At 36.5% G+C, this 18,900-nt stretch overlaps 1 protein-coding gene across 1 annotated transcript in view; it reads left to right on the forward strand.

The window, feature by feature from the left end:
* Positions 1 to 9,612, forward strand: part of RSPO2 (R-spondin 2) — a 91,499-nt gene extending 81,887 nt beyond the window's left edge. The window contains exon 5 of the mRNA XM_008064822.2: positions 7,749 to 9,612. Coding sequence (XP_008063013.2) covers positions 7,749 to 7,864 — 116 coding nt within the window. The 3' untranslated portion in view covers positions 7,865 to 9,612. The remainder of the gene's footprint in view (positions 1 to 7,748) is intronic.
* Positions 9,613 to 18,900: the final 9,288 nt, after the last annotated feature.

Here is an 18,900-nt window from a genome sequence, read left to right on the forward strand (position 1 = left end):
AGGAGATCCAAGGAAAACTACCTTGGAACAGGTCCTTATGTTAATTTTCCCATAAGAAAGTGGCAAACTGAATTTGTGAAGAATGCTTTTTTCCCTAAAACGCTGCTTAACTATTAGAGTCATCTTCTTAATTTTCTTTTCTGTTTTCATTAGCCCTCTTTACTGTCAGATATCTTTAACAGCAGTGCAATTATATTTTTTTCTTGTGCAGCATTTGAGTCTTGTTATTTACATTTTAGTCAAATAGAGAGCTTACCTGTGGCTAGAAAGGACCAAAAAAAAAAAAAAAAACCTCCAACTGGGATTTTTTTTAGAAATGTATTTAAGAAATTAGAGTTCAAAAGCTTCCCTGTACATTTACAAAAAACAACCAAAACAAAAGCTATAATTCTTAACGGATACGCTTACAATAAAAGTGAATTACTGCCCCCTTGTGGTAGAATTATGCATTCTTTTTTTTCACACAAATTAAAGTAGTTATTTTGTTTCCACTACCCGGAAAGTCTTTGTCCTTTACAATTAACCTAAAGTATTTATGAAAATAATTTTAGATAGTTTTAATATCACCTCTTTTTGTTTATTCTCACCTATCTTAAAAGCACCATAGAATCCTGTCTTTGAATTGTGTTTGTTTGAGTACCAGAGATTTAAGAACTTAAATTAACCAGAAGTGACCAACACTATATGAAACAACCTCAAATCTCATTTTCTTTGCTCTAGTCTTTATTGCTTCAAGTGAGTTGGTAGAGGTTTGGGAAAAGCTTATTGCCTTTTAAAAATTATGTTGTACACTTGAAGAACAATGCTTTTCTTCAGAGCTATAAAATGAGGGCCATGAAATGCCATGTGCAGGAAACCTTAGTGGTAATGTTACTCATTCCTAAAGGTTCAGGTGATCTTCAGGATTAACTTTTAGTCTGTTTTCATCATTTTGAACAAGAAACAAGATTATAAAACAAAATAGAATTTCCTGTCAATAAAATGGGTAAGAGATCTTATGCCTAATAAATGTCTTATGTAAGAAGAATTGAGAAGTCTTCATACCATTCCTTTTAGGATAAAAACATGGCACACTTTTACAGACAGAAGAATAGTAACATGTCATCAGCATCCTATTTTAATTGGTTTATTGAGTTAGGTTTTACAAATTAGGGTAAATCTGTGCAGGTAGTAGATATTCTAAATTCTGATATTCTGAATTATTGTCATGTTTGTCGATTTAGAGAAGTCGATTCTGTCAGTTATTTTTTATTTTTGGAAGGTTGATGCTCTCTACAAAAGCCTTGTGAGGCGAACAACTACTAGTAAGTTATCCCCAGAGTATGTGAAGATTTTTAAAGCGCATGCTTTTTTATGAAGATGAAATGACTAAGTGACTCTTTGGAAAAATTTCCAAGTTATTACTTGAAATTCAAGAAATTCAGTAAATTCTCCTTAGTTAGGTAGCTGCTTATTATTTTTCAAAATTTTAACATTTATTGGTTTCTCTCCAGGCAAACCAATTTTATTTTATTTTTTTTCCAGAGAAAATGTGATCAGAGAAAACTATTTACTGCAGAATTAGAAGTTGCTGGTTCTCTCAAAAGACCGCTATCTATCTGTGAAATATTTTCAGGGATAGGAAGAGGTGTATTCCTAGAAAACCAGATGGATGTTACTAAAAATGCCTCTTAGGGAACCTTGTGCTGTAAGGAACCACAGTTGATTCATTTTTTTTACTCTCTCCAACTTACCTAAATGTATGTCTCCCCAGTTGATGTAAATTAATAACTCAATACTTGAAAATTGCAGAGAGTAGATTTTAAATGTTCTCACAAAAAATTAGCATATGAGGTGATGGATGTGTGAATTAGCTTGATCAATCATTTCACATGATATACATACATCAAAACATCACATTGTACACCATAACTATATGCTATTTTTACTTGTTAATTAAAATAAATGTGTTATTCTGGCCTGTCGTGGACAATGGGAAGGTTTTTATCTTAGGCAACATAGAACACACTGTGGTAGATCCCAGTCCTGCTCAACATATCTGTCTACTTGGACTCCTTCCTAGATGAAAAAAACCTTCATGAACTCCATCCATTCTTAATGTCCAAAGTGTTTAGGTCAGTAGTTCTTGAGCTTTCGTATCTCAGATCCAATTACAACCAATCACTCCCCAAAAGAATCTGCTCACCACCACAGTAGGAATGCGTTTGTATTCCAGGCCTTTTCTTATATCCGTTTATGATAAGTTTTAGTGACATGTAGTTGTAGTGTTCTTGGAAATAAATTTAACTGCTGTGACCTTAAGATATAAAATACTTCAATTCATAGTTAAAAACACGCTTTATTACTTCAGTAATCATAAAAAGAAGAGGTTATAAAAATTGTAGTGGTATTTTACAGTTTCTTTTCAGATTTATAGCAAAGATCTCTCTATGTATAAATCTTTGTTCAAGCTTAGATTATAGATTCCTATACCTGAGTCAAAAGTTATGAATATTTTTAATGCTTTTGTATATATTGCCAGATGGCTTTTCAGAAAGGCTGTATCAGTTTTACATTTTCTGATGCCTGTCTCAGCACATTCTTATCAGCTTTAGATATTTTTACTTTCAAAGATCTTTGCAGTGGCATTTCATTTTTTTTTTTTTGCCACCACATTTCATTTTATTTGGAAGTTTTGATTGTGAGATTTTTTATTGTTTAAATATATTTATTAGTTAGTTTGATTTCCTTTATGGATTGTGTTTAGGTCTTGTCAATTTTTATATGAGCTTTTAAAATATTTTAGGAGCCAGTTGGCATTTTTCCAGAGAATCATTTATCACTCTTAAATAAAATAAATCTCTGTTGCTACTCACTTTTGGGCAAACTCAAGTTGCTCATATGAAAAAAAGAAATGTCCCAACTACTATTCATTGTCTACAACTCAGTCCTTGTGACTTTAGATGTGGAAGCAACATTATGTTCTGCTTCCAAAGTATTCTCTGAAGTATGACTATATTTGCCAAGTCAGTGGCTACACAGGTCTCTTGTCCCCAAGTTTTAGTAGCTTTCAAAAATGACATCTCCTTGAAATACTCCTCAAGACTCCATGGGGAATTTCATAATGCAGCGCAGCCTAGATTTCAATTCAGAACATCACAAACTTATCAATATTTAGTGAAAATCAGTCCTGGTTTTGTCATAGTTGTGGCTACAAGTACAATAATTATGGTAAATTATATTTACCATAATTTTGGCTTACTTTTTCCCAATTTATGTGTGTATATTTGCATACATATATAAGAGAATAAAAGCTTTATCTTTTTATAGCCAGAACTACTGAAATTTTTCTCCTTTGTATTTACCCTTAGAAAGTCTTTCTCAAAACCCTTAGTAATCATTATGGAAACTCTGGACAGCCTCTCTGCTTTCCTGTTGGATATATAAGAACCATTGTTTCAGTGATACAGACACTTACCTGAACCTACTGAGGGGAAAAAACATTTGAAGATCTTCCTTGAATGTGAGAGCTTAAGAAAGAATGAAGTTAGTATTTGACTGGCAGTAGAGTTGATATTTTCACAGCTTCATGTAATTTGTGAGTCTGTCTGATATCTTGGTTCAAAATAATCTACCCTATTTCTGATTCTAATAGCAGCAATCCACAGCTGGATGGAAGGAGTATTTCCATAAGGAATTGTTCATCTTTCTCTGTGGAAGAGTTGATAGGTTATGCTCTTGGACCATTTCCACATGTGCGAAAGTCAATGTAATTACATTGGTTAAAATGTGGCTTTGATAGTAACTTTCTAACTCTGTTCATTTTCAGGATAATCTTGTCTCATCAGTGATATTTTACACATCTTCCTTTCATTCTAAGACCATGACTTTTTCACATGGTGTCTCATAACTTTCTAGTGGAAGATGACTCTAGCTTTTTCATTCTGTATATGCTTTAGCAGATGTCTTGTTTACAAAACCTTGCCTAGCTACCAGATTTCCTTCTTCCCAGAGATAGCCTTTCTCTAAGCTACATTGCCTTCATTAAAAATGGTAATATCTGGACCAGTCTTCTTGCATGCACATAATAGTGGTGTAAAAGATCTGCTCTGTAGACCCGATTCTGTCTAACCCAAAATAATTCACTATTCCAAATAAAGATATGCACAATTTGCCTTCAAGTTAGATATGCTAGAGTTTGACAGTCTCTTCAAAAAGTTAAAACTTTTTATTTCTAATCTTGGACAGTATATATTCCCAGTCTTTTCTTATGAACTAAAAAATAAGAAAGTTAAAGTCATAGCAACTTGGATGGAATTGAAGACCATTATACAAAGTGAAGTAACGCAAGAACAGAAAACCAAACATCACATGTTCTCCCTTATAAATGGGAGCTAAGCTTGGGTCTGCAAAGGCATATAGAATGTTATAACGCACTTTGGAGACTCAGAAAGGGGAGAGGGTGAAGGATGAAAAATCACCTATTAGGTAAAATGTGTACTAGTGGGGGTGATGGGTGCACATAAAGTCCAGACTTTTTCACCACTGTATGGTGCTTCCACATAACCAAAAACCATTCATACCCTTAAAGCTGTTGAACTAAAACTTTTAAAAAAGCATTCTGCTCCATGTGGAAGTGATGAAGGAGTGAGAGAGAGAGGGAGGGAGGGAGGGAGGGAGAAGTTAAATTCATGAATTGAATTTCTCTTTGGGTGACTGATACTTTAAATATCTCCTATAACAGCATGAATGCACTGGAGAATGTACAACAATCTAGAAGTCATTATTCAAGTCTAATCTCATATCCATAGATGTGAAGAAATTAAGTGAAAACAGAAATCAATACTCTTGTATGTCTAAAAAAATCTTATTTCAAATATATAGATAAGAACAGGTATTTATTTTTTTGTTAGTTTTAATCTTTCTGATTAAATTTATTTTCTCATGTTTGAAAATCTTAGAACAGAGAGAATAAAATATATAGCAAAACGCTTTTTATACCTTATGCTACATTTTATTATTCTTTTATTACTTTGAGTTGGGTTTAAAGTCAGAACAACGTACAGACCACAACATATTTTCAGTTAATTTAGGCCTGTCTGTGGTCAAATCTTGGCTAACCATCTTAATTCCTTGGTGTTTGCAATATATCCTATGTAAGAAGTGGGACTGGCCAAAAACAAAACCAACCAACCAAACAATAGCAAAGAGGTGCCATTCGAAGGAGACATCTGAGGAAGATCTTTAGAGTTTAATTAGAACCCTCAAAGCATTGCTAGTTGGAACTGCTACCACATAATGTAGTGCCAAAGGAAATTTTGTACAATTTGAAAAATTATTTTATATACATAAGTTTTCAGAAGCATTGCTGAGTTTTTGGTGGATGCCAACTGTTTTATGCAAGTATTGAGTAACTTCCTGATTACACAATATCATATCAGCCAGCAAACCCAAAAAACCATTTAATATTGACAATTACATCAGAATAATATATTGGGTAAATGACATGAAATTGGCCATCTTAAAACAAGCATTTCCAGTTATTTTTCATGGATTTGTTGTTAGGGAAAGTAGTATATGTTTAACTTCCAACTATCATGCATGCAAAGAACTGAAATTGTGAAGGTGAAAGGCTTCCTTTAAATAACACATTCAGTATATTTTTATTCTAGCAGAACACATTTTTAAAACCAGTAATGTTAGCTTTATTTTTCCATTCACTTAATTTCAATTTGCTTTTAAAAGAAACTCCAGGCTTTATATCAATTAAACATAAAGAAAATGAGTTTTTAAAATGTGATCAGCAATGACTTTTAAGCTAAGGATTTTTGTTGTTTAAAGAAAATATAGAACTAAGAAAAAATTCTTTACAATCTTATAATTAAAGGTTTTAAAATATGCTATTTTGTGTTAAGTATTTCATTTCTCTGCTTTCATTAGGTGTGTCTCATCATTAGAGATAATGTTCCTAAATAGTTGTAACTTTACAGCTGCTTTGATTAACGATGGCTCGAACTAAGGTTTCATTGGGTAGGATTAACTATGTTTAAAGATGGCAAAATGCCATTATAACATTAATGCCAGAATTTAATGAGAACCAGAAGTTAACTTCAAGGACCTTTATAATTTAATATGGGGGGAGATCATGTTCTCATTGTTTTAGCATAGTGTCCTATTAAAAACTATTCTTTTTAATCTTTTTTTCCTTGTGATAAAAGTTTTGCTCAGCTCACATTTGTTTATTATCGACTAAGTGCCAATCACTGTGCTAGGGTCCCGAAGAGTGAGCCTGTTTTCCATCCTCAAACAAAACAGACTCTTTCTGATCTTAAAGAACATAAATGAGAAATACCTCCCTTATTTAGAAATCTCATGACTTCCCTTAGTCTCTGGTCTATTGGGTTTTAAAAAAAATTTTTTTTTAACATTAGCCAACTTCTCCATTGTCTGGATTGAAAAGGTAAGCAAGCCACATCTCTGTAATGAAAAAGTCTGGGACATTGATTTTCTTTTATGGCTGTGGGAAGAATGGAGAGCACGAACAAGTGTCCTATCTATAGTAGTGATTACTGTCTAATACCTACACCTTACAGGAAGAGAAAATTTAAGGTTTGTGAGACTGTAAGATAAAATAGGAAGTACGGCAAGTAGGAGAAAAAGTACAGCCAACAAAATTCTTTCTTGTTCATTAAGGAAAAATCTTCCTGTATTAAAAATGCATAGAGTGACTTACTTTCTGTAAAATAAGACTTTCTTTAAATCTTTTTCTGCTCTAGAAATACCATAATTCCTATGTGTTTAGATCCCCAAAAGGGCAATGGACTAAAAACAAATGCCTTATGTTCCTTATTTTTAAAAAATATTATGTATACATACTTGCAAGGAAATGCTGATACCTTATAAAGTAAGACTATAAAATCATAACTGCAAGATGGAAGAAGTAAAATACAGCAGAGGCAAATAAAAGACTGTATCCAAAACTCCTGATGGAAGAAAACCTCAACGGTTTAGCTTGTGGTCTGGGCTTCCTAGTGGCTAAGGCAAAGAGGAGAAATAGGATAACTTGGGGTGATTTTCTGGTAGTAAGACACTTACCACCAGTTCATCAGAACAAACAAGCATTCCTCTTGCTCTGCATTCGTTGTAAGAACAGCTTGTCCAGGGGATTTGGATAAGAAGCCTATATCAGGCACATAATGAATGATGTCCTCGTGAATTTTTATAGAAAATAAAAAGTATTGCACATATGTCATTTTATATATTGGCATTTGGAGAACACGGAGGGAATAATGTTAAAAGCAAGGCTTCCTCCACCCCATGGGGCAGTGAGAGGGGAGTTTGAAACTTCTGGTATATTTACTGTAGATGGATGCTTATTTTCTTTTGACCCACTGGCATGTGGAGCAGTAGAAAGATGTAAAGATGTCTAGTAAAGGGTAGCATTGTTAAAAGTGGGAGGGGATAAATGGAATTTTTGTGGCAGGATGATATTTGAAAGACTGATCAGGCCGCTGGGAGGTTTTTAAATATGCCAGTTCCCTGTAACAGGAAGATCAGTCTCTGTTTTAGACAGCATATCCAATTTAGTAAATTATTATTATTCCGTCAAAATTAATGTGAACAATTTTCTCTTTGAGGCTGCTTTTTCCATAGGTGATGTTTTCCAGATGGGCTTTGTGCAAAACTCTCTATGTTTTTGCGTTTTCTTTCCTAGAGAAAGAGCCTTTTCTGACTTGTCTTCATTTTTCTCTCTCTTTTCCCCCTTGTAGGGAAGAGAACACCAAAGGCAAAGGAGAAGAAGAACAAGAAAAAGAAGAGGAAGCTTATAGAACGAGCCCAAGAGCAACATAGTGTTTTCCTAGCTACAGACAGAGCTAATCAATAAAATAAAAGACACACCTAGTAGATTTTTGGGGGTTTTTGTTTTTTGCAAAAGTGCACAAAGCTACTCTCCACTCCACACTGGTGTGCAGGATTTGAGCTGCTCTGACCAGTTCTATTCCCAGTAACCTGGTGAAAGGAAGAGCCACAAGTGTGTCCTCTGTTATTTATGCTTTGATTTGAATCTGGAGACTGTGAAGGCAGGAGTCAGTGCTTGGCCTGTGACTTGGCTCGGTGTGTTCTGGGAGAACCTGTCTCTGGTGCCATGGACACAAAAGAGGTGTGAGGCTGCAAACCACCCCTGCAGAACAAACTTGTGCCTATTTATGTGAAAGAAGATGCTCTCAGGCAAAGCGCAACTCACTTGTGACCTTTATTTCTCGCATTGTGCATTTTCAAGGATAAATGTATGTGGCTCTCTGCTTCATGTTACCACATGGTGTTCTCAGCATCTGTTGCCTTCACACCATAGTCTGATGAAACTGCTTTTAGCTGGGAATATGCTCCGGAAACTCCTGCTCAGTTTCACGGCAGCCCTGATATGTACATATTCTGCTGGGGCTACATATAAAGCTCTTATTTACTGTATATTTATGCTTTCTTGTGCATAACACGTCATACCTGACAAATATGATGTCACTTTGTTTCTAGTGGTTCCTAACCATTGTCCCGAAAATGATTGTTCTAGTTTTGCGAATTGACAAATGTTTTGTTGCTTCTTGAAACTATTTTTTTGTGTGTGTGGGCTTATTTCTCATTGTAAGGATAGGACTAACTAGTTTTTGTATATAGAATTGAATGACCAGTGTCAAAGAGTTTGGATATCACCAGACTTTCCCCACTCCATGTGTTCCCCCAACACAGATAATGCAGCATGTGGCATCTGGCTATCAGAAGTCAATACTCTCTTTGAATTTAAGATGTGATGACTTTATGAAACACAACTGAAAACATGGGGAATTTCTTCTAGTTGCTTGTAGTATTTATCATGCCATGTCACAGGCCAGCTACAGATTTTTTTAAACTTTTGTTTCTGACTTCAACTTTTTTTTTTTTTTTTAACTATAAAGCAATCCCTGACTTTTAATGACAGGCTATCTGTCAATATTCTTGAGTCACTGAAGAAGTTACCATCATGAGCCTATGTATAGAATTTGAAGATAAAACAAGATGAATTTGTACAACTGCTGGCCAGATCCTAACAGGTCTCCATTCAGCCAGAATCTGTTTCCTATCCAAAAGAAAATGATGGAAACTTCCCAGGTGGCTTTCAGAGCAGTTTTTTCTGGGGGAAATGGTTTTTAGAGGATTTGGATTGGATTTTTCTAAAAACATTATCTTCCTGGCTGATCCAGGAGAAAATTAGAACAAAAAAAAAAGGAACGATTGCATATCTCTGAAGAAACAACCAAAGCAAGGTAAGGCCTTTTTTTCACCTTGCATTGGCAAAACTACCTCTTCAGCATTTTTGTTTAACTTTTGAGTCAAAAACATCTTACCAATGAGGTTAAGTGTCATATACATCATTATGAAGATATTATTGCTGTGAGATAATAAGCCATATATGAATGTCGTATACAACTTTAGGGTTTGCATTTTCTCCTAAAGTGTTTCCTCCTTTCATGTCTATTTACACTATATTCCCATTTACTAAGAGGGGAGGAGTCTCCTTTATATAGTCTCATTGTTAATTTGTCAATTCCTGTTCTGTTGCTGGGATGTACTTTTTGTGCATTAAAAACTTCAAATTTATTTTTTGTAGAGATTTATTACTTGACTTATATTTTACAGATATATTTAGGAAAAGAAGCAGTACTTTAACAAATCTACCCTAAATAATAGTTCTTAAAACCTTTTTTTTTTTTTTTGAGCTGCCATCTCACTCTGTCACCCAGACTGGAGTGCAGTGGTCGCTCCCCGCCACCGCAACCTCGACCTGCTGGGCTCCGCGATCCTTCCACCTCAGCCTTCCAAGTAGCTGGAACTACAGGCGCGCACTACCACAACCGGCTAATTTTTTATTTATTGTAGAGATGAGGGCTCGCCAAGTTGCCCAGGCGGGTCTCGAACCTGCGGGCTCAGGCAATCCACTCACCTCAGTCTCCCAAAGCGCTGGGATTACAGGCTGAGCCACCGAGCCAGGCTTAAAAACATTTTTTAAAAAACCTGTGTTATCCAACTCAAAACAAACAAACAAACAAATCAGCCGGGCGTGGTAGCGCATGCCTGTAATTCCGGTTCTCGGAAGGCTGAGGCGGAAGGATCCCCGGAGCCCAGCAGGTCGAGGCTGTGGTGGCCGGGAGTGACCACTGCACTCCAGTCTGGGCGACAGAGTGAGATGGCAACTCAAAAAAAAACAACAAAAAACAAAAACAAAAAACCTGTGTTAGTAACTATGTCTAGGGCACTAATTAAGTTAAGCTACAGTGCAGTCGTTAAGAGTGGGGATTTTTAGAACCAGATTGCTTGAGTTCCAATCTAGATTTAGGGTGGCCTGGGGCAAATTAATCTCTCCAAATCTCAGTTTTCTTATCTGTGAAATGGGGATTACAATATATCTGCCTCTAAGGCTATGTTTTAAGGACCAAATAAAATATGTGTAAGATTGTGTTTTAAAGATTGAATTAAAAAATATGAGGTATGATCGGTGCAGCATAGTATATAATAAGTACTACACAAGCCGTTGCCTATTATGATGGCTTTCATTGGGTTAGGGTTAGGGTTAGGATTAGGATTGAGGCAGGAGCATCACTTGAGGCCAGGAATTCAAGACTGCCTAAGCAATACAGCAAGATGCTGTCTCTACAAAAACTTTTTTAAAAAATGATGTCTCTTAACAAAATAGAATATATTTATGATAGTGCCAGTACCCTTCAGTCTATTGCTTTATGCCTGGACATTATTTGATACTTTTTTAATTATGGGAAGAGAATTGATTTATATCTACTTGCTTTCTGAGTCTCCTTGTTATAAGCAATAGATATACAGATGCACACATATGCAAACTGACTTCACTACTGTATCAATCGAGGTTCATGCAAGGAAATAAACTAGTTGCAGTATTTCAAATAGGGAATTGAATGCTGGGAATTGGTTATACAATTGACAAAAGACACAAGAAGCCAAAATGGGTTGGCGAGACAACCCAGAGATTAGCAACAGCAGGAAGTACTATTACCCCTAACACAAGAGAGAGAAAAGGAAAAGGAGTTTCCAGAATCCAGAAGTGAAGGCCACCTAGCTAGATTTAGAACTACAGCTGAGGCTAAAGCTATAACTACAGAGGAAGTTGGAACCAAGGACAGAAAGCTAGTCTGGTAGGATCTGACATCTTGGGGATGATCTGGTCGCTGTGAGGCAAATTGATAGAAGAAGCAATATAGAAGAAGCAATAACCCAACCTCCCCTACCTTCCAACCTTTCTCTTCCACTACTGCCTGCCTTTGCCCAATCCTGCCCAGAATACCGTGGGCCAGGGAGTCTGGGTAATGTAGTTCTCTGTGATGCGGAGGAGTGGGAGGGAAGGGCAGAGGGTAGATCTACGAACAAACAGGCAAATGGTCAGCATAATCACCAATATCTCCCTCAAATTGCTCCCCTTCCTGCTTGGTTAAACGAAGACTCCTGTATTTATCTTTTACTTTCATTATTCCCTACATCTAATCAGTTAATAAGTTATAATGAGTCTGCCTTGGAACTGTCTCTTGAATTTCTCTCCAGCTCTTTGCTTTCTTTGTCTTAGGCATCCTCTTTCTCTTCTGGACTGTTCCATTATTCTGAAGTATTATTCTTGCACCCAGCTTCATACACTTTAATTATGCCTTTATATTTCTACCACTTATTTTTCTATTTACATTTTTTTTTGGTATTTTCTTGTTTATTCCCTAACCCTGACAGAATAAAATCTTAAAATTTTTCACATGGAATATAGTGCCCTTTTAATGTCCTTTTCACCCATATATCCTATGGGAATAAACAGAAGAATGAGTGGATTGAGATGATTGTTATAAAATCTTTAAGGTTCCTTGAGAGTAAACTTGAACATGCTCACTATATTAGTTAATACCTTCAGAATCATGAAAAAAGAAATTTAAGGGCAAACGTGGTGTTGAAAGTAGATGGTCAACATATTAAATCTGATTGAGTGGTTGAACAGTCTAAAAATGTGAACAACGTTTTAGACAGATTTCTGTATTCATCTATGATAAATTATTGAAGCAAATTGCCATGTGCCATCCCCTCCAACTCTAGCAGACATTGTTAATCACACTTTTGACCTCTGAGCAACACAAGTAGACTCAATCCCAACAAAGGTGTTCTGAGGAAAAATCATCAATAGATTGGAGTTGACAGGAGTCACATTTTGCTTCCCAGGTTCAAGTTAATGCCCCAGAGAGTGGCAGTTGTCATCATCAAGAAACACTCTGGGGCATTCCATGCAGTATTATTTGAACCTTTCCACTAAAGTATCATTAAAGGCAGGGAAAAGCTAATTTATAGCTCAAATTATAACCTGAGGCCTCCTCATTTTAATCCCAATTTTAACTTAAAAATTCATGGAGATTTTGCATTCTACTCAATAAAATGGCTATTTTTAAATACAAAACTATTCCCCTTATCTCCAGTATCCCCCAGAAATCACACCTCAAAATGTTCCATGTTTGTTTGGTCCTGGGTTTTACATACTCCTTGGCACATAATCACTTATCCCTGGATAAATGCATATCCCCGTTTAAGATGCAGAATAGTTTCTTTAATAATTTTCTCGAATGGCTTTGCCAACTAACTCTTCCTTGGGTCTTATGACCTCAGTGTCTGTGGGGGGCATGCCCTCCTGGTGCACAGCAGCTTAAATTTGATTCTCTTCTACCAGCTCCCTTCTTGCTGGTTTAGTTGTGACTCAGCCCAAAACCTTCTTTCCTGTGTCTGTTTTTTGAGAAGTGTCAGCAAACTTTTTTTGTAAAGGGCTAGAAGTAAATATTTTAGATTTTGTGGTCTAACTAGTCTCAGTCACAGTTACTTAAATTTGCTGTCCCACAAAAGCAGCTCTATGCAGCATGTAAATAAATGGGCATGGCTACGTTGCAAAGACTTTATAAACACTTAAATGTGAACTTCATAGTTGTCATATGTCACGATATATTATTCTTTTGTCTTTCTCCAACTATTTAAAAAATGTAAAATTGCTAGCTTCTCAACCATACAAAAATAGATGGCAGTTTGAATTTGGTCACAGGTTTTGCTGACCTCTGACATAAAAGATAGCTTGTTGATTAATGCACTTTCCTTGCAAATGGTGAAAGATTGCCTCTGACTCTTCTGAGCTACACATACTCTGCTTCTGGTAGGGGGCCAGCAACTGTGTTGAATGCAGATGCCATTTAACCACCCTCTGTGTGGGAATAAATCCCAACTTTATATTGCCACTCTTGAAATTTTACTCCAATTCTAGTTTTATCTCTTACTGGCTCTAGATACTAGATTTATTTTGGACCCAAACCTAAAGTGAAATATTAGGTTGATGCATAAGTTTGTAGCATTTGTTTTGGGCATGGCAACACTGTGGGGTTGGGAGTTTGTTCATTGTTTGTCATTTGGAGTGACAATGCTGTGCTGTGAATACACCTTGCATTTTGCAGATTTGAAGAAATTTAATGCTATTTGTAGGCTAAAGAAGATGACGTGTCAAGTGGGAAAAAAACGAACACTTCTGACATATTCTTCTGTTTGAGTTTAACAGAGGAGTAAAGGCAGTGGAAGTAGCTGGAAACATTTGTGCCATGTATGGTGAGAATGCCATCAGGGAAAACATGGCAAGAAAATGGTTTTGTCATTTCAAAGAGGGCCACTTTGACCTAAGTGATTCTCCAGGTTCAGGAAGACCATCGGGCCTGGATGAAGACTGTTTAAATGCTTTAACTCATGATGATCTATGTAAATCAACCTGAGAGCTGGCAAAGGTGACTCAACCATCATGCAGTATTTGCATTCCATGGGAAAGCAGAAAAACGCTATGAGCTTATGCATCAGCCCAATATTACAAAAATTAATTAAAAATTTTTTAAATGGTTTTTTCTGTATGTTATCCTTTCTAACTTCTTTGTTGATATAAACAGCACCACTACCTTCTCGCATACCCTTGCCCCCCTACATTCTAATAAGAAAATCAATATAGTTTATCTTCTCTCTCTTCAATATCAATACTGCCTCAACATTTTTGTGATATGTGTCAGTGGTGCACTCTTCTTTTACTCTTGTAGCCCCAGCCTATATGAATTAACACTATGGACTCATCTTACTTACAGCCAAAAAAATGATTTTTAAAAATAATTCCTTGAATACTCTTATTGTCTTTACTGTGCTTCTGGGATCCATGATTCCTTAATTGTATCCATTATTATCCTATTACTTTTTCCTTGTTAGAGTCTCACCCCCATTTTCTGTTTTGGCCTATGAAATTTGAGCATGCACTGAAATTTGAGCATGCCTTTTATGAGTGAAACCTTGTAGACAGTGATAGGAGTGCCACAGTTCTCTGGCTACACATTTTGGCTGTAAGGCAATTCTTAGGCCAATGTTTTGTATCATTTTGAGCCTCTCTATGGAGACAGTAGAACATGAGATTTGATAATGGCCGGAACATTAAGGAAGGCATCTCTGGGTCTAGAAAGGTGTTTTTGGCATAAAGCCCACATGATGGATATATTGAAATCTGGGAAAGAACAGCCCAGACTGTGGTAACAACCAATGTGAAAGTCCTGAGGTACAAACAGGGTCAGCAGGATGAAAGTACAGAAAAAAGGGAAGAGGTGCTCACGTGTATTCAGGAGGAGCATGAGACCAACATGAGTTCAGGAGTGATCAAGGGCAAGGTCATGAAGGGTCATGAAATTAGCAGTGAAAGCTTGCAGTATAGTCTAAGTGCTTGGAAAATTATGGAGGATTTTAAGCAGGGGGGTGATATCCTCTGATTTCCTGTGCCACATTCACTTGAACTGTTGTGTGATTCTTTTTTTTTTTAATATATAATCAATATTTTTTATTATGATGTTGTGGGGTACAATTAACGGTTAGGTATACAACTACGTTTTATTTAGGCACCCTTGTTGATAAGAGGTGTTTCCCCGTCCCCAGATATTTGCTACTGTTAATCCCATCTCCCTCAGCACCAAAGTTTCCCACTACTGTCAGTCATTTTCTTATAGTATTAGATTGGATGTTCAAGGTCCATTATATGAGTGAGAACATGTGATACTCGGATCTTTGTTTCTGTGAGAGGTCACTCAGTACTATAGACACTAGTTCCATCTAGGTTGCTGTGAAATTCATGATTTTGTTCTTTTTTATGGCTGCATAGTATTCCATCGTGTATATGTACCACATTTTTTAAATCCAGTCCTCTTTTGATGGGCAGCATGGTTGCTTCCAGGTTCTTGCTATTGTGAACAATGCTGCGATAAACATACGTGTGCAGGTATCTTTTTTATAGAGTGATTTGAGTTCTTCCGGATATATTCCCAGTAGGGAGATTGCGGGGTTGTATGGGGGGTTGATATTTAAAGCTTTTAGGAATTCCCATACTGCTTTCCACAGAGGTTGCACTAGTTTACACTCCCACCAACAGTGTTGAAGTGTTCCCTTTTCGCCACACCCTCTCCAGCAGCTGTTATTTTTTGAGTTGTTGATAATTGCCATTCTGGCTGGAGTTAGGCGGTATCTCAGTGTGGTTTTGATTTGTATCTCCCTGATGATTAGTGATGTTGAACATTTCTTCATGTGCCTGTTGGCTGCTCGGATATCTTCCTTTGTGAAGTGTCTGTTCATATCTTTTGCCCACTTTATAATGGGGTTGTTTGTTTTTTTCTTTTCTGCACATTTGAGTTCCTTGTAGATCCAAAATGTTAAGCCTTTGTGAGACCTGGTGTTGGCAAATACTTTTTCCCAGTCTGTAGGCTGTCTCCCTACTCTCTTGATGGTTTCTTTGGCTTTGCAGAAGCTTGTCAGTTTAATAAGGTCCCACTTGTGTATCTTCTCTCTTATGACCTTTGGGTTTTGGGTTTTGTTTAGGAATTGGATGCCAGTTCCGATTTCCATGAGGGTATTTCCTTCATTTTCTAAGGTTCTTATGGTTTGAGGTTTTACATTTAGGTCTCTGATCCATTTGGAGTTAACTTTTGTGCATGGGGATAGATAGGGGTCCTGTTTCAATCTTCTGCATGTGGTCAGCCGGTTTTCCCAGCACCATTTACTGAATGGGTTCTCCTCTCCCCAGTGGTAGGTGGTAGAGGCTTTGTCGAAGATGAGTTGGTTGAGAAATTGAGGTTTTGCTTCTGGAATCTCAATTCTATTCCATTGATCTATATGCCTGTTCCTATAGCAATACCAAGCTGTTTTGATGATTGTAGCTTTATAGTAAAGTTTGAAGTCTGGTAATGTGATATACCACTGCTTTGTTTTTTTTGCTGAGGATTGTTCTGGCTATTCTTGGATGTTTGTGTTTCCGTATGAATTCCTGTGTTGTTTTTTCTGGGTCTGAGAAGAATGTTGCTGATAATTTGATGGGTATTGCATTGAATTTGTAGACTGCCTTAGGTAAGATGGACATCTTCACAATGTTGATACTTCCAATCCATGAGCATGGGATATTTTTCCACTTGTTTGTGTTATCTTTGATTTCTTTGAGCAGTGTTTTGTAGTTTTCATTGTAAAGGTCTTTCACGCCTCTGGTTAGGAAGATGCCAATGTATTTCATTTTTTTTGTGACTATTGTGAATGGAATTATGTTTTTTATTTGGGTTTCTGTTTGTTTATTATTGGTGTAAAGAAATGCAATTGTCTTTTGCACATTTATTTTGTATCCTGAGACTTTGTTAAAGCCTTTATCAGTGTAAGGAGGTTTTTGACAGATTCTCTTCGGTTTTCGAGGTACATAATCATATCGTCTGCAAAGAGAGATAACTTGACTTCTTCTTTTCCTATTTGGGTACTCCTGATTGCCTTCTCTTCTCTGATTGCTTGAGCCAGGACTTCCAATACTGTGTTGAACAGGAGGGGTGAGAGTGGGCATCCTTGTCTTGTTCCAGTTTTCAGGGGAAATGGTTCCAATATTGTCCATTTAGGAGTATGCTGCCTGTGGGTTTCTCGTAGATGGCTTTTACTATTTTGAGGTATGTTCCCCGTATGCCTAGATGTTCAAGGGTTTTTATCAAGAAGGGTGCTGGATGTTATCAAAAGCTTTTTCTGCATCTACTGATATAATCATGTGGTTTTTGTTTTGACATCTGTTGATATATTTAATTACATTTATGGTTTTACGAATGCTGAATCAACCTTGCATCCCAGGTATGAAGCATACTAGGTCATGATGGATGATTTTTGAGATGTATTGTTGAATCCAGTCTGCTAGGATCTTGTTGAGAATTTTAGCATCTATGTTCATCAAAGATATTGGCCTGTAGTTCTCTTTCTTTGTTGGATCTTTACCTGGGCTTGAATATCAATGTGATGTTGGCTTCATAAAATGATTTGGGGAGAGTTCCATCTTTTTCAATCACCTGGAATACCTTCAGTAGGATTGGTATCAGCTCCTCCTTAAATGTCTTGTAGAATTCTGCTGGAAAGCCATCTGGACCAGGGCTTTTTTTTGTAGGTAGTTTTCTTATTACATAGTCGATTTCTTTGATTGTTATTGTTCTATTTAAGGTCTCAATTTCTTCTTGTTCCAACCTAGGTAGGTTGTGTGATATCAGAAAGTCCTCCATTTCCTTAAGGTTTTCAAGTTTGTTTCCATACAAGTGTACATAGCAGTCTCTATTGATCTTTTGTATTTCTTCAGGGTCAGATGTGACTTCATCTTTTGTGTTTCTGATTGTGCTTATTTGGATTTTTTCTCTTTTTTTCTTGGTCAGTCTAGCTAGGGGACCATCAATCTTGTTTATCCTTTCAAATAACCAGCTTTTTGTTTCATTGATTTTTTTGTATTATCTTTTTGTCTTTTATGTCCCGGATTTGGGCTTTTATATTTGTGATCTGGATTCTTCTGCTGAAATTAGGGTTTTTGTGGTCTTGCGTTTCCAGCTTCCTTAGGTGGCTTGTTAGGTTGTCAATTTCTGTTCTTTCCATTTTCTTCATGCGTGTCTGTAGGGATATAAATTCCCCTCTTACTACAGCTTTTAAGGCATCCCAGAGATTTTGGTAAGATGTTTCTTCATTTTCATTTGTTTCCAGCTGTATCTTTTGATCTGTGTTTTGATTTCATCATTGACCCAGGAGTTGTTTAGCATCATGCTGTTTAGTGTCCATGTCTTTGTGGATTTTAGGGGGACCTTGTTGGTGTTAATGTTTATTTTTATTTCACTGTTGTCTGAGAAGGTGTATGGTAAAATTTCAGTCCTTTTAAATTTGCTTATGCTTCATTTATGGCCAATTATGTGGTCGATCTTAGAATACGTTCCATGCAGTGATGAGTAGAATGTGTGTTCTGTGGTCTTTGGATGGAATGTTCTGTAGGTATCAATTAAGTCCATTTGGTCCAGAGTCACATTGAGGTTCCAGATCTCCTTGCTGATCTTTTGTCCTGATGATATGTCTAGGGTTGTGAGTGGGATATTAAAATTCCCAGTTATGATGGTGTTAGAGTCAATATCTTTCTTTAGTTTTCCTAGAAGTTGCTTTATGAAAGTTGGCACACCTATGTTGGGTGCATATATGTTTACGATAGATATTTCTTGTTGATGGAGTGAACCTTTTATCATTATGTAGTGGCCCTCTGTATCTTTTTAAATTTTTGATAGCTTAAATGGTATTTTGTCTGAAATTAGGATCATGACTCCTCCTTTCTTTTGTGTTCCATTCACCTGAAAATATGTTTCCCATCCTCTTACTTTGAGTCTGTGTATGTCCTTTCTAGTGAGATGGGTCTCTTGAAGGCAGTATATTGTTGCCTGGTGATATTTTATCCATTTGCCATTCTATGTCTTTTCAGTGGTGTGTTTAGTCCATTCACATTCAGGCTAATTATTGAAATGTGAGAGTGAATCC

Source organism: Carlito syrichta, unplaced genomic scaffold (assembly GCF_000164805.1).
Source record: "Carlito syrichta isolate Samal-C Ts95f unplaced genomic scaffold, Tarsius_syrichta-2.0.1 Scaffold308074, whole genome shotgun sequence".
NCBI classification, from domain to species: Eukaryota; Metazoa; Chordata; class Mammalia; order Primates; family Tarsiidae; genus Carlito; species Carlito syrichta.